This window comes from Bombina bombina, chromosome 4 (assembly GCF_027579735.1).
Source record: "Bombina bombina isolate aBomBom1 chromosome 4, aBomBom1.pri, whole genome shotgun sequence".
NCBI lineage: Eukaryota > Metazoa > Chordata > Amphibia > Anura > Bombinatoridae > Bombina > Bombina bombina.
The window spans coordinates 769,796,822-769,810,756 of NC_069502.1; the positions used below are offsets into that span (position 1 = coordinate 769,796,822).

At 38.8% G+C, this 13,935-nt stretch overlaps 1 protein-coding gene across 1 annotated transcript in view; it reads right to left on the minus strand.

Annotated features, from left to right (window-relative positions):
• LOC128657843 (centromere protein J-like) overlaps positions 1-13,935 on the minus strand; it is a 150,557-nt gene that overhangs the window by 49,107 nt on the left and 87,515 nt on the right. The window contains exons 8-13 of the mRNA XM_053712265.1: positions 11,849-12,031; positions 9,747-9,890; positions 4,943-5,095; positions 4,758-4,857; positions 3,248-3,351; positions 2,957-3,094 (exon numbers count right to left, since the gene is read on the minus strand). Coding sequence (XP_053568240.1) covers positions 2,957-3,094; positions 3,248-3,351; positions 4,758-4,857; positions 4,943-5,095; positions 9,747-9,890; positions 11,849-12,031 — 822 coding nt within the window. The remainder of the gene's footprint in view (positions 1-2,956; positions 3,095-3,247; positions 3,352-4,757; positions 4,858-4,942; positions 5,096-9,746; positions 9,891-11,848; positions 12,032-13,935) is intronic.

The window sequence follows — 13,935 nt, forward strand, 5'->3', positions numbered from 1 at the left end:
TTGTTTAGACACTTGAGATATAAAATGGGTCTGAACATTCCCTCCTTTTTGGGAACCACAAATAGGTTTGAGTAAAACCCCTGTCCCTGTTCCAATTTTGGAACTGGACAAATTACTCCCATAGTATAAAGGTCTTTTACACAGCGTAAGAATGCCTCTCTTTTTATCTGGTTTGCAGATAACTTTGAAAGATGAAATCTCCCTCTTGGGAGAAAGTCCTTGAATTCCAATAGATAACCGTGGGTCACTATTTCTAGTGCCCAGGGATCCTGAACATCTCTTGCCCAAGCCTGAGCAAAGAAAGAGAGTCTGCCCCCTACTAGATCCAGTCCCGGATCAGGGGCCGCCCCTTCATGCTGTCCAAGGAGCAGGAGCAGGCTTTTTGGATTGTTTACCCTTAATTCCAGTTCTGATTAGGTCTCCAGACCAACTTAGATTGGGTAAAATTCCCTTCCTGCTTTGAGGAAGAAGAAGAAGCGGGGGGTCCTCTTTAAAGTTCCGAAAGGAACGAAAATTATTCTGTTTACCCCTCATTTTAACTGACTTATCCTGAGGTAGGGTATGGCCTTTACCTCCTGTAATATCAGAAATGATTTCCTTCTTTAAAGGGAATAGCTAAAAGCTTATGTTTTGATGATACATCAGCAGACCAAGATTTGAGCCACAATGCTCTACGTGCTAAAAAAGCAAATCCTGCATTTTTTGCCGCTAATTTAACAATTTGAAAAGCGGCATCAGTAATAAAAGAATTAGCTAGCTTGAGAGCCTTAATTCTATCTAAAATGTCATCTAATGGAGTCTCAACTTTAAGAGACTCTTCTAGAGCCTCAAACCAAAAAGCTGCTGCAGTAGTTACTGGAACAATGCAAGCCGTAGGTTGTAAAAGAAACCCCTGATTAACAAATAATTTCTTTAGTAGACCCTCTAATTTCTTATCCATAGGGTCTTTGAAAGCACAACTATCCTCAATGGGTATAGTAGTACGCTTAGTTAGGGTAGATATAGCTCCCTCTACCTTAGGGACCATTTGCCATGAGTCCCGAATGGTATCTGATATGGGAAACATTTTCTTAAAATTAGGAGGAGGAGAAAACGGTATACCTGGTCTATCCCATTCCTTTCTAATAATTTCCGAAATTCTCTTAGGAACCGGAAAAACATCAGTGTAAGTAGGTACTTCCAAATATTTATCCATTTTACACAATTTCTCTCGAAGAATCACAATAGGGTCACAATCATCCAGAGTCACTAAAACCTCCCTAAGTAACAGGCGGAGGCGTTCAAGCTTAAATTTAAATGACATAACATCCGAATCTGTGTGAGGTAAAACATTTCCTGAATCAGAAATTTCACCCTCAGACAGTAATTCCCTGACCCCCAACTCAGAGCACTGTGAGGGGACGTTGGAAATAGCTAATAAAGCATCAGAGGATTCAGTATTTACATTAATACTAGACCTACTGCGTTTACCCTGCAACACTGGTAATTTAGACAATACCTCTGTAAGGGTAGTTGAGATAACTGCAGCCATCTCCTGCAGAGTAAAGGAATTAGACGCACTAGAAGTACTAGGCGTCGCTTGTGTGGGCGTTAAAGGTTGTGACACTTGGGGAGAATTTATCCTGATTCTCTTCAGACTGAGAATCATCCTTAGGCACACTTACTTTATTTAAAATATGCTTTTTACATTGTAAAGCCCTTTCAGTACAAACGTTACACAATGTAAGAGGGGGTTGCACAATAGCTTCTAAACACATAGAACAATGAGAAACCTCAATGTCAGACATGTTGAACAGACTAGTAATACCACAAAAGTCGTTTAAACACTTATTTATAGCATAAAATAAACATTAGAAAAAACGTGTACTGTGTCTTTAAGAAAAGAAAAAGTGAACAATTTTTCCAAAATGCACAAAAAACGTTAAATTATTCCCAAATTTAACTTAAATATCGCTGGTTAATACAAAAATTACTGCACCCAGAACAAAGGCAGAAATAAGGCTTTAAAAGTACTTATATCAACATCTAGTCAAAAGATAGATAAAAATACCCTCTACACCTCGCCACCGCTCTGCTGTGGCGCCTACCTGCCCCCAGAGTACTTTGAATCAAGTTTCCAACCCTTCAGAGCAGCTACACAGTCCAGGAGCCACTGAGTTACTGTTTGCTGCTGCTAAGCTTGAAGAAAATGCGCCAAAATAGGCTCCGCCCCTTAAGGTCAAAAGTTGGAGTAGGCCAAAACAACACCGCATGGTAATGCAATTTTGCACTAAAGTAGAAATACACACACAATACAACCCTCAAGCATAAAAACAATAAGTTTTAAGTGCCAAAAATAAAAAAACATAAAACATCGTTTTTAACATTGTCTCCCATGTCACATAATGCCCAAATATCAACTAATGATAAATATAATATAGGGACTCCAGTAACACCCCTCTTATTAAAATAGGTTTTACTGCTTATACCCCATCCCCATACAGGGAAATAATGCCAGCCAGTTCTGATACACCAAGTTTCCTCAGAAAAAAAGGCTGCACATACCTTAATGCTGCTTGTAGCATGAAACCGGTCTCCACACTGAAGATGTCTCATGGTTACCTTCAGAAGTCTTGTGGGAACCAGCGTGGATCTTAGTTACAAAGGCTAAGATCATTAAACCTCTTGATTGAAGAAACTAAAACTAACACCTCCCTTTACCATGTCTTCCTAGTATAACACAGGCAAAGAGAATGACTGGGGCTGGAGGGGAAGGGGAGGGGCTATATATACAGCTCTGCTGTGGTGCTCTTTGCCACTTCCTGTTAGCAGGAGGTTAATATCCCACAAGTAAGGATGAAATCCGTGGACTCGTCATATCTTTGTAAAATAATTTTTTTTTTTATATAAATAATTAAAAAACATTTAAAAAAAAAACGGCATTTGTCCCCTTCACTTAGAAGCATACAAAACAAACCTTTATTTCAACACTTTGTGAATGTTCTATGGAGGATTTTCTTCCACTAGGTGTCACACTGCGACTTCTCATCTTTCTTGAAGAGGCTCCCACCTGTTCCTGCTGTTCTTGCACCTTTCTTACATTGTTATCAGCATCCTATGTATATGTAGAACATTAGTAAGATCAGGATACAAGACTGAAGACCACCAACCATCAAACTATTGTAAGTATAATTTGTAGGGCATTTTACTGGACATAATATATATTTCTCTATAAAGATTTTTTCCACATACATTTCAACAAAAATACCTGATTTGCCACGATGGAGCTCTGCGAGGTGGTTATAAAATCTTCATTACCCTGAGAACTAAATGGAGCATCCTCTGAACTACCGGACTGGGATGATCTTCTTCCTGAAAAAACATATTAAATAATATTTGTAAAAACACCCAACGCAGTTAATACTTTTCTTTTTAAACAGTCATATATTAGAGCTGATAAAAAATGACCAAGACTGGTGTTTCTGTGCAGTTATATATATATATATACACACACAGTATATATATATATATATATATATATATATATATATATATATATATATATATATATAAAGTTCTGGCATAACACATGGTCCCCATGCACAATGACAACAATGGACCAGCACAGAATGACACTGTGGGGATCTACAAACAAAAAGTGTTGTGGCATAGTGCGAGGTCTGTGTGCAGCTTGACACTGTTGGAGCCTAGAAAAAAGACACAGTGCAGTGATGCTTCCCACTGGCCGCCACCATATATCTCCAACCCTCTGCTTGCTGTATAATTTATAGACAAGGGTAATAGCAAATTCTGATGACTCGTTTATGCATATCAATTCACTAAAATCTGTCTCTCATGCAGACCGGTGTCTCCTGAAAATAATAGTCTTTCCCTGACAAAGTTTTCTTTTCTTGTTAGATGTCATTGTCATTCCTTTTCTTAAGGAAATTTTTGCCAAGGACATGCTTTTCCAGTTAAAGAAACAGTAAAGTTAAAATTAAACTTAAATGGATTAGATAGAGCATGACATTTTAAACAACTTTTACTACAACAATTTACTTCTGTTACCAATTTTTCTTAGTTCTCTTGGTATCCTTTGTTGAAGAGTAATCTTTATGTGCATCTGTGTTTAGCCATCTGGCAGCAGTGTTACTAATAATGTTTATACCGATGTTATATATTTTTGGAAACATTGCTGCCATAGACTGCTGCTAATAAGCTCCTATCAGCCTACAAAGGTTTACTTTTCAAGAAAGGATATCAAGAGAACAAAGCAAATGTACAAATAGTAGAAGGTTTAATTTTAAAATGTATTGCTTATTTATGATGCATAAACATGAATTGTGCTCTCTTATCTATCAGTTTTTTTTTTAAAGTTATATAAGCTGTTAGAACTAATATACTTCAAATAGTTGTTTATATTCTAACAGCCGATCATTAGAAACTAGTCTCGTAAAGGTGTTGAAAAGTCTCTTGAAAATGGATTCTGATCTGCGAGACCTTTTTGGCCCTATATTAAAAATAGGACTTTAATTGAGGTACTGAAAACGTGATGCTGGGTGGGGAAAATGACTGAAAAAAACTTGCTATTGTGATAGTGACAAAATGAAAAGTGGCCTTTTTGGTCAAAAAAAGAGCAGAAAATGCTTCAGCCAATAGATTGTGATCGGCACACTTCTGATCTTACCTCAGTATGCTCTCATGGAAAGAAATGAAGTTTATACAAACAATACTAAGATACAAATCGGAAAAGTGGTGCATTATGAGTTCCCTCTTACCTTTGGTATGTGCAGACACATTGGGATCCTTAAATACACTGAAGTGCGATACAGTGACAGGTGATTTCCTGTGAGCACTGTGAACGGATATTGCGGCAACCTAGGGACATACAAAAAAGTTATTAAAGTACTTGTAATTGTACTTTCTCACTGGTCCCCAAGAGTGTAATGATTATCTTAACAACCTTTTCTGGCTCAAATGGTGTTAGCCGTCCTTGAACTGGTGTTTTCCTGCCAGTTGGGGTAGTGCTCCTGCTTTGAAAGCTTCCAGACAATGCCTTGTCTCCTGCTCTTGTTGATGATCTTGGAATCTCGGGTCTTTCAATGGGGTTGCTTTCCTGCAGTAAAAAAAAAAAGTCATATCTTAACTACATCCACATCTGTATAAACATTCATTTTGTGACATTAGGTAGTTTACTTTGTAATGTATGCAGAAACAATGTATTTGGTCAACACCCCTTAAATTACAACAATCATATTAGCATAACCACTGTTTGTTAACTTAAAAAATGATAATTAAAATGTTCTGTATATTACAATCCAAATACAAATGCATTGAAAGGATATAAAACAAAAAAATGTCTTTCATGATTCAGATAGAGCATGAACTTTTAAACAACTTTCTAAATGATAATTTTGTCTTTGTTCTTTTGCATCTTTTGTTGAAAAGCACGAATGTAAGTTCAGCCATTTATTTGTAGAGCGCCAACAGATTCCGCAGAGCTATAAACATAGGCGGTATACAAGATTTTATATATAAGGATCAAATGGGTAGAGGGCCCTGCCGGGACTCGCACTGTTGAAGTCAGCTCTTATGAAGGTGATCTGCAAACAGTTGGGCTCTTAGGCTTACATGCTAAGGGGTTCATGGCGGATAGTAATGGAGGAGAGGAACTGGTATTAGGCAAGGTTTGTGTAGGTTGTATGCATCCCTGAACAGTAGAGTCTTAAGGGAGCGCTTGAAACTTTCAAAAACTAGGGAGAGTGTTGTGGAGCGAGGCAGAGAAATCCACAAGATGGGAGCCAGCGTGGAGAAGTCCTGTAAACGGGAATGTGAGGAGGTAACAAGAGAGGAGGAGAGTAGATCATGAGCAGAGCGAAGGGGACGGGAGGGAAAGTATCTGGAGACAAAGTCTAAGATATAGGGGGGAGCAGTGCAGTTGAGGGCCTTGTATGTCAGAGTCAGAATTTTGTGTTTAATCCTGGAGGCAAGAGGAAGCCAGTGAAGGTATTAGCAGAGAGGTGCAGCAGATGAAGAGCAACATGTAAAGAAGATGAGCCTGGCAGAGGCATTCATTATGGATTGTAAAGGAGCTAGGCGGCAGCTAGGGAGACCATGGAGGACGGAGTTGCAGTAGTCGATGCTGGAAAGGATGAGAGAGTGGATTAAAATCTTAGTTGTGTCTCGTGTAAGGAAATGTCTAATTTTGGAGATGTTTTTAAAGGTGGAAGCGGTAGGATTTAGCCAAGGACTGATTGTGAGGAGTGAAAGATCTGAGTCAAATGTGACCCCAAAACATCGGAGCATGTGGGGTAGGGGTAATGATGGAGTTGTCAAGAGTTATAGAGAGATGGGGGGTGGAGATTTTAGAACAAGGAGGGAAAATAAGGAGCTCAGTTTTGGAGAGATTTAGCTTAAGGTAGTGAGAGGACATCCAGGAAGAGATGTGAGAAAGACATTTAGTGACACGGGTTAGCAAGGAAGGAGATAGATCTGGTGCAGAGAGGTAGATTTGAGTGTCGTCTGCATTCTAATGATATTGAAACCCGTGGGACTTTATTAAGGAACCTAATGATGACGTGTAGATTGAGAAGAGAAGGGGACCGAGGACAGTGCCTTGCCGTACCCCAAAAGAAAGTGATGCTGGGGCAGAGGATGCCCCAGAGAATGCTACACTAAAGGTACGGTTAGACAGGTAAGAAGAGAACCACAAGAGGGCTGTGTCACAAATGCTGAAGGATTGGAGGGAGCAAAAGATGGTGGTCAAAAGTACTGCAGACAGATCAAGGAGGATAAGCAGAGAGAAGTGGCCTTTGGATGTTGCAGTAAGTAGGTCATTGTTAACCTTAACAATTGTCGTCTCTGTGGAGTGATGGGGCGAAATCCAGATTGCAGTGGGTCAAAGCGGAAAATTAATGTAAGGAACTGGGATAGGCGTGCATATACCAGCTTTTTAAGAAGCTTTGAGGCAAGAGGTAGTAGGGAAATAGGGCGGTAGTTGGATGGGGAGATTGAATCGAGAGAAGGTTTTTTGAGGTTAGGTGTGACCAGTGAATGTTTTAAAGATAAGGGAAATATACCAGTGCTGAGGGAGAGGTTGAAAATGTGTGTGAGTATAGGGGTAAGGGTAGAAGAGAGAAAGGGGAGTAACTGTGAGGGGATGGCATCGAGGGGACAGGTAGTGAGGTGAGAGCACAGTATAAGTGCAGAAACGTATTCCTCAGTAACAGGGGCGAAAGAGCTAAATTTATGGCTATGTAGTTTTTGGTTGGTTGCAAGCTTTTGAGGGGGTGAGAGACTGCAAGTATGTTGAAAGCTGATTTTGTTTCTGATGTAATCGATTTTGTTATTGAAGTGGCTGGCAAAACCTTGAGCTCCTAAATTGTATTAGGAGGTGGGGGTGGGTGGAGAAGAGTATTGAAAGTGGAGAACAGACGTTTTGGGTTTAAAGAAAGAGTAGAGATGAGAGTAGAGAAGTAATGTTGCTAATAAAGATTAAGGGCAGAGTAGTTGAAGTTCAAGATGAACTTGTAGTGAAGAAAGTCAGCTGAACTCCGAGATTTTCTCCAGTGCCGCTCAGCAGTACGGGAACATCTGCGTAGGTCCCGTAAGAGGAGTGTGCCAGGGCTGAGGGTGAGTGTGTGATTTCAGAGCTATGGTAGGAGGGGCCAGATTGTCAAGGACCGATGTAAGGGTGGAATTATATTGGCAGATAGATTGATCAGGGCAGGAAAAGGAGGAGATGGGTGAGAGGGGAGGTTTGAGAGAACTAACGAGCTGTTGCTGATCTAATGATATAATGCTTCTATGAAGTTTGGTGTGAGGGGAAGAAGGAGGGAGCGTTGTAGGGAGAGATGATATGTTGCAAGTGAGGAGATGATGGTCAGAAAGAGGAAAAGGGGAGATTGTGAAGTGTGAAATAGTGCATCGATGGCTAAAGATTAGATCAAGGGAGTGACCATATTTGTGAGTGAGAGAATCAGTCCATTGTGACAGACCAAAAGAGGAAGTGAGTTGCAGAAGTTGTTTTGCAGAGGAGGCTGTGGGATTGTCAAGAGAGATGTTGAAGTCGCCAAGAATGAGGGCAGGGGTGTCTGAGGAAAGGAAATAAGGTAGCCAGGCAGCAAAGTGATCTAGAAATTGAGTTGAGGAGCCAGGGGGCGGTATACTGTATGACTGCAACAGGTATAGAGAGGGGAGAGAATAGGCGAATCATGTGGGTTTTCGAACGAGGAAAATGTGAGGGAAGAGATGGGATGTATTTGTTGAACGGTGCAATGAGAGGAAAGTAAAATACCTACACCACCTCCTTGTCTATTACCAGACCTAGGAGTATGGCTGAAGTTGAGACCCTCATATGACAGTGCAGCAGTGGAAGCAGTGTCTAAAGGAGAGAGCCAAGTTTCTGTGAGAGACAGAAGGTTGAGGGAGTGGGAGATAAAGAGGTCATGGATAGAAGTGAGCTTGTTGCAAACAGAGCGAGAGTTCCAGAGTGCACAAGTGAAGGGGGTGGTGGTTTTAGATACAAGAGGAATGTGAGTAAGGTTACCAGAGTTTTATTTTCTGAGTCTTTAATTGATTGAGCAGGTAGGATTTGTATCTGTTTGGGGACTTTGCTTCCTCGTGTCAGCCAATATGGCAGGGGTAATGTCAGTGTGTTTTGCACAAGCAAAACCAATTTTCCATTCAAAAACAATTTTGGGGTACTGAAAAATGTTGTCTGTGGGATTATTAAGTCCTTTTACTTGTATAATTCAATAAGTGAAAATGGCCTAGTAAATGTGCCATGAAGTATGGAGAATTTAGATTGTGATTACTAAAACAGGACAGGCACTTGTTAAAGGGACATGAACCTCAAAAAAAAATAGATTTTGTGATTCAAACAGAGCATACAATTAAAAAAAAAAGTTTTCAATTTACTTTATCAAATTTGCTTCGTTCCCATGGAAATAGTGCTGCCATCTAGTGCTCTTACAAATGCATAACATTCTTGCAATATTGCTGCTATATAGTGCTCCAGCCAAGTACATGCTCCTAAGATTTTTCAACAAAAGAGAACAAAGACAATTTGATAACAGAAGTAAAATAGAAAGTTGTTTAAAATTGAATGCTCTGTCTGAATCATGAAAGAAAAATTTGGGGTTTCATATCTCTTTTAAGTACAGACACATTTTTCATCAAAATGATCCTGAAAAAAGTGCTGCCAATAAACAATGGCCGATTGTGACAATGTCTATATTTACAGCTGTTAAAAAGGGACACTCAAATCAAAATAAACTTTTATGATTCAGAAAGAGCAGCAGTTTTAAGACACTTTCCAATTTACGTCCATTATCAAAGTCTTTTTAAATACACAGTTTCTGGGGAACAAGCTCCTACTGAGCATGTGCACAAGCTCACAGGGTAAACGTACACTAGTTTGTGATTGGCCAATGTCTGTCACATGGTACAGGGGGCCGGAAAATGGGAGAAAAAAAATAAATTTGCCAAAACATTTTTTTCTGCTTATTTGAAATTAGGTGTAGGTGTTAAATCGTTGTCTTTTTATTATGCACTTGCTAATTATGTAATTCTACTGCATTTAGCGGTCCTTTAACATGCAGATAATTATCAAACAAAAGACTGATCAAAAGCTTGTTTTGTTAATTTTATGCTCTAAATCATGAATGTCCAATTGTGATTTTTGATAACCTACATAAAAACAGGGATGTGTGAACACAGCATGAACACTGAAGAGTTGTATGATAAACCAATACAATGATTCATACTTTAATGAGGTTTTCTGATGACTGCAATTTCTCAGAAGGCGTTTTCCTCCCAACTGGGGTGCTGCTTCGACTTTTATTCGAGCTCTGTCCTGACCTTTGGATAGACCTTCTGAATGATGTACCTCGTATAATGGCTTGTGAAACCTAGAAAATTGCAGCACGTAAGATCTCATTATTATTTAATATTAAGAGCCTGACGATCTAAAGTTCTCGGCTCTGACGAGCAGAGAGCTGTTAATATCATTATGTGGAGTTCTGAATGTGAAGAAGAGACAATTACATTAGAATTAAATGCTTAAAATCAAAGGACAAAGATTCGGTGTGATTTCTCTCCATGCTTGTTCATTTTTTTTTTATAATCAAGTCTTGATTTAGGCACAACAATTTAAAAACAACTGTTCTGTTTACTTTTAATATCAATTTTGCTCTATTCTCTTGGTATCCTTTATTGAAGGAGCAGCAATGCACTATTGGGAGCTAGCTGAACACACCAGTAAGCCAATGACAATATACATATATGTGCAGCCATCAATCAGCAGCTAGCTCCCAGCTCCTGGGTCTACCTAGGTATCCACTTCAGTAAATGATTCCAAGAGATCTAAGCAAATTAGATTAAAAAAAAAAAGTTCTTTTAAATTGTTTGTTCCACCTGAATCGTGAAAGAAAAAAAAAATTGGTTTCATGTCCCTTTAAGTGTTTTACAAAAGATGTGCTGTTTAGTGCTATTGACTTTTCCACCATAACGCCTAAACATAAACTGCTAACAGAAGCAAATGCTTAGTGGAAGTTATATGCATACTGCGCTGTACTCATGCGCAGGAGTGAGGATTTTAGTTTCACAGGATACGTTAAAGGGATATAAAACCTTATTTTTTTCTTTCATTATAAAGATAGCATGTAAAACTAAAATACAAAATAACTGTTCTCTTGGTTTCCTTTGTTGAAAATCAGGAAAGTAGGCTCAAGAGTGTCCAAGTGTCTGGAGAACTATAGGGCAGCAGTTTTGTAAGAATGCCTTTGACAAAATGAAATCCCCAATGTCATCTAGTGCTCAAAAGTTTTGCAAAACTGATGCCATATAGTTGTCCATACATGTACATGCTAAATGTCAAGGTAAGAGCAATAAAAGTGTGGAACTCATTACCAAAGGAGGTAGTGAATGCCAATACCCTAGATACATTTAAAAATTATTTGGATACATTTCTGTCTATAAACAAAATTCATGGATATGATTGCTAGTATTAAATGGGTCACCTTTTAGTGGGATTATTTAAGCTTAACTGGAGCTTTTTGTATATATTTTAGATTTGTATAGGTTGAACTCGATGGACTTCAGTCTTTTTTCAACCTCATCTACTATGTTACTATGTATCTCTTCAAAAAAGAGAACAAAATAAATGTGATATTAGAGGTATACTGGAAACTTTTTTTAAATGAAATGCTGTATCTGAATCACGATCCCATTCAGAAAGCGCTGATGGCTTCAGTATAGCCAAACGGCTATGACGTTGCATGCCGTCCTAACGGTGCTAAAGCCCAGCGCAATTAGGACAGCACGGAACGTCCTAATGGCGGGAAGGGGTTCAAATTGCACGCTCTGTCTGAATCTTGAAAGTTTAATTCTGACTTTACTGTCCCTTTAAGTAAAGACATCTAACAAGAAGTATTATTCTAATAAAATATTATTGTGCATTAGTAAATTCCTTTCTTTCTTGAGAAAAAAAAAAAGTGTGGGGAGGAATGTCACGAGAGAGTTGGCAGTAGAGCGAGGTGGAAGAGAAGATAAAGGATTGTAAAGGGATTAGATATACCCAAATACACATAAACATACACACACCGTTTTTTGTCTATCCCAATGCAGTATGAAAGAGAGATGATACGATACACATAAAATGATATGTTCCATCTTTAAATAGAATGTTTAAAAATCTATTACAGTGTTTTGTTTTTTCTTAAAAATGTTCCTTTGTTGAATAACCCAGCCATTTATGTGTCATCCCTATCAACCAATGAACTGTAAAGTCCCAGGATTCAGTTGTACAATTCATGGACTTCCTGTTAGTTTTACCTTTACTAAAAACACATGATATTTGCTCTCTCACCAAAGATTCCCTGTTGTTCTCTTCTATGCGTTGACTCTCAGAGGTCCTGAGATCTACCCGCAATTCTTGGTTCTCCTTTGTCAAAGCTTCAACCTGGCTTCTGAGATTTTCATGATTTGAAGACCATCGGGACTCATTTCTGCGAAACTCTCCTTGCAGCTCTGATATTTGTTGCTTTAGCATCTGTTTGTACAGATCGTATACAATTATTAATGATAGGGTCTGGGACTGTATATAAGGAGCAGCAAACTCCATAATTCAAGAAATACCTGGGCACAAATGAATCAATAAAAGCAAGTATGCCGAGTCCAACAAGACTTAGCTATAAATATTGCACATTGTGTATAACTTTTAAAGGGACAGGAAACCCCAACATTTTCTTTCATGATTTGGATAGAACATACAATTTAAACAACTTTACTTCTATTATCAAATTTGCTTCATTCTCTTGTTATCCTTTGCTGAAGGAGCAGCATTACACTACTGGCAGCTAACTGAACATATCTAGTTAGCCAATCACAAGAGACAAATGTGTGCAGGCACCAATCATCAGCTAGCTCCCACTAGTGTAGGATATGTGCATATTCTTTTTCAACAATAGGTACCAAGAGAACAAAGCCCAATTGAAAATAGAAGTGAATTTAAAAGTGTCTTAAAATGAAATGCTATATCTAAATTATGCAAGTTTAATTTTGACTTTCCTATCCCTTTAAACACTAAATATATGCTAAGTAGAATGATGAATTCAAAGATAAAAATTAGTCGGAGAATAACATGTAGATATATTTTTTAAAGTTTCATTAGCTGTTTAAATATTGACAAAACAAGTGTAAAGTTTTAGTGTCTATAAAACAATGGGAGTTGCCATGTTGTAACTTAGGTTACCGTTTCTACTGTGGCCAATTAGGGACAGTTATAAATAGTTAACTAGAGTATGCAGCCAGTGAGGCCTATTTATCAAGCCGTCAACTATGCTGCATTCGACGGCACCAATACACTCACCTAACATCGCCTAACATCGCGGCCATGAACCTGAATACGCTCTCCATATTTTTTAAAAAAAGCTGTCAAAAAGCCACACACCAAGTACGGGGCGATGAGCAGCGGACTGTTGTTAACTAAGAGTCATCGATCTCGCTGCTATTCGGCTTTTTCCCAACTTTATTTATACCCTGTCACTAAACACTGCCTCTATACTAAAATGTTTAGGCACTATCCCGCTGCTCCCGGACCTCGCCGCAACTTTAATAAAGGTATTAACCCCTATCCTGCTGCTCCTGGACCCCGACGCAACTTTAATAAAGGTATTAACTCCTATCCCGCTGCTCCCGAAGCCCACCACAACTAAATAAAGTTATTAACCACTATCCCGCTGCTCCCGGAGCCCACCGCAACTAAATAAAGTTGTTAACCCCTATCCCTCCGCTCCCGGAGCCCACCGCAACTAAATAAAGTTATTAACCCCTATCCCGCAGCTCCCTGAGCCCACCGCAACTAAATAAAGTTATTAACCCCTATCCAACCGCTCCCCGTGCCCACCGCAACTAAATAAAGTTATTAACCCCTATCCCGCCGCTCCCTAAGACCACCGCAACTAAATAAAGTTATTAACCCCTATCCTGCCGCCCTCCGCAACTAAATAAATGTATTAACCCCTAAACCCCTGGCCTTCCACATCGCTACCACTTACTAAACCTATTAACCCCTAAACCGCCAGCCCCCCACATCACCATAAACTATATTAAGCTATTAACCCCTTAACCTAACAACCCGCTAACTTTACATTAAATATTAACTCATCCCTATCTTATAATAAATTTAAACTTACCTTTAGAATTAAAATAAACTATATTAAACTACTAATGAACCTACCCTAACTATTATACTAAAAATACATTAAACTATATTAAACTATTCATTAATTTACCCTAACTATTATACTAAAATTACATCAGCCAATAGGATTTTTTCTACCTTAATTCCAATTGGCTGATAGAATTCTATCAGCCAATCGGAATTCAAGGGACGCCATCTTGGATGACGTCATTTAAAGGAACCTTCATTCTTCAGTTGGACTTCGTTTGAAG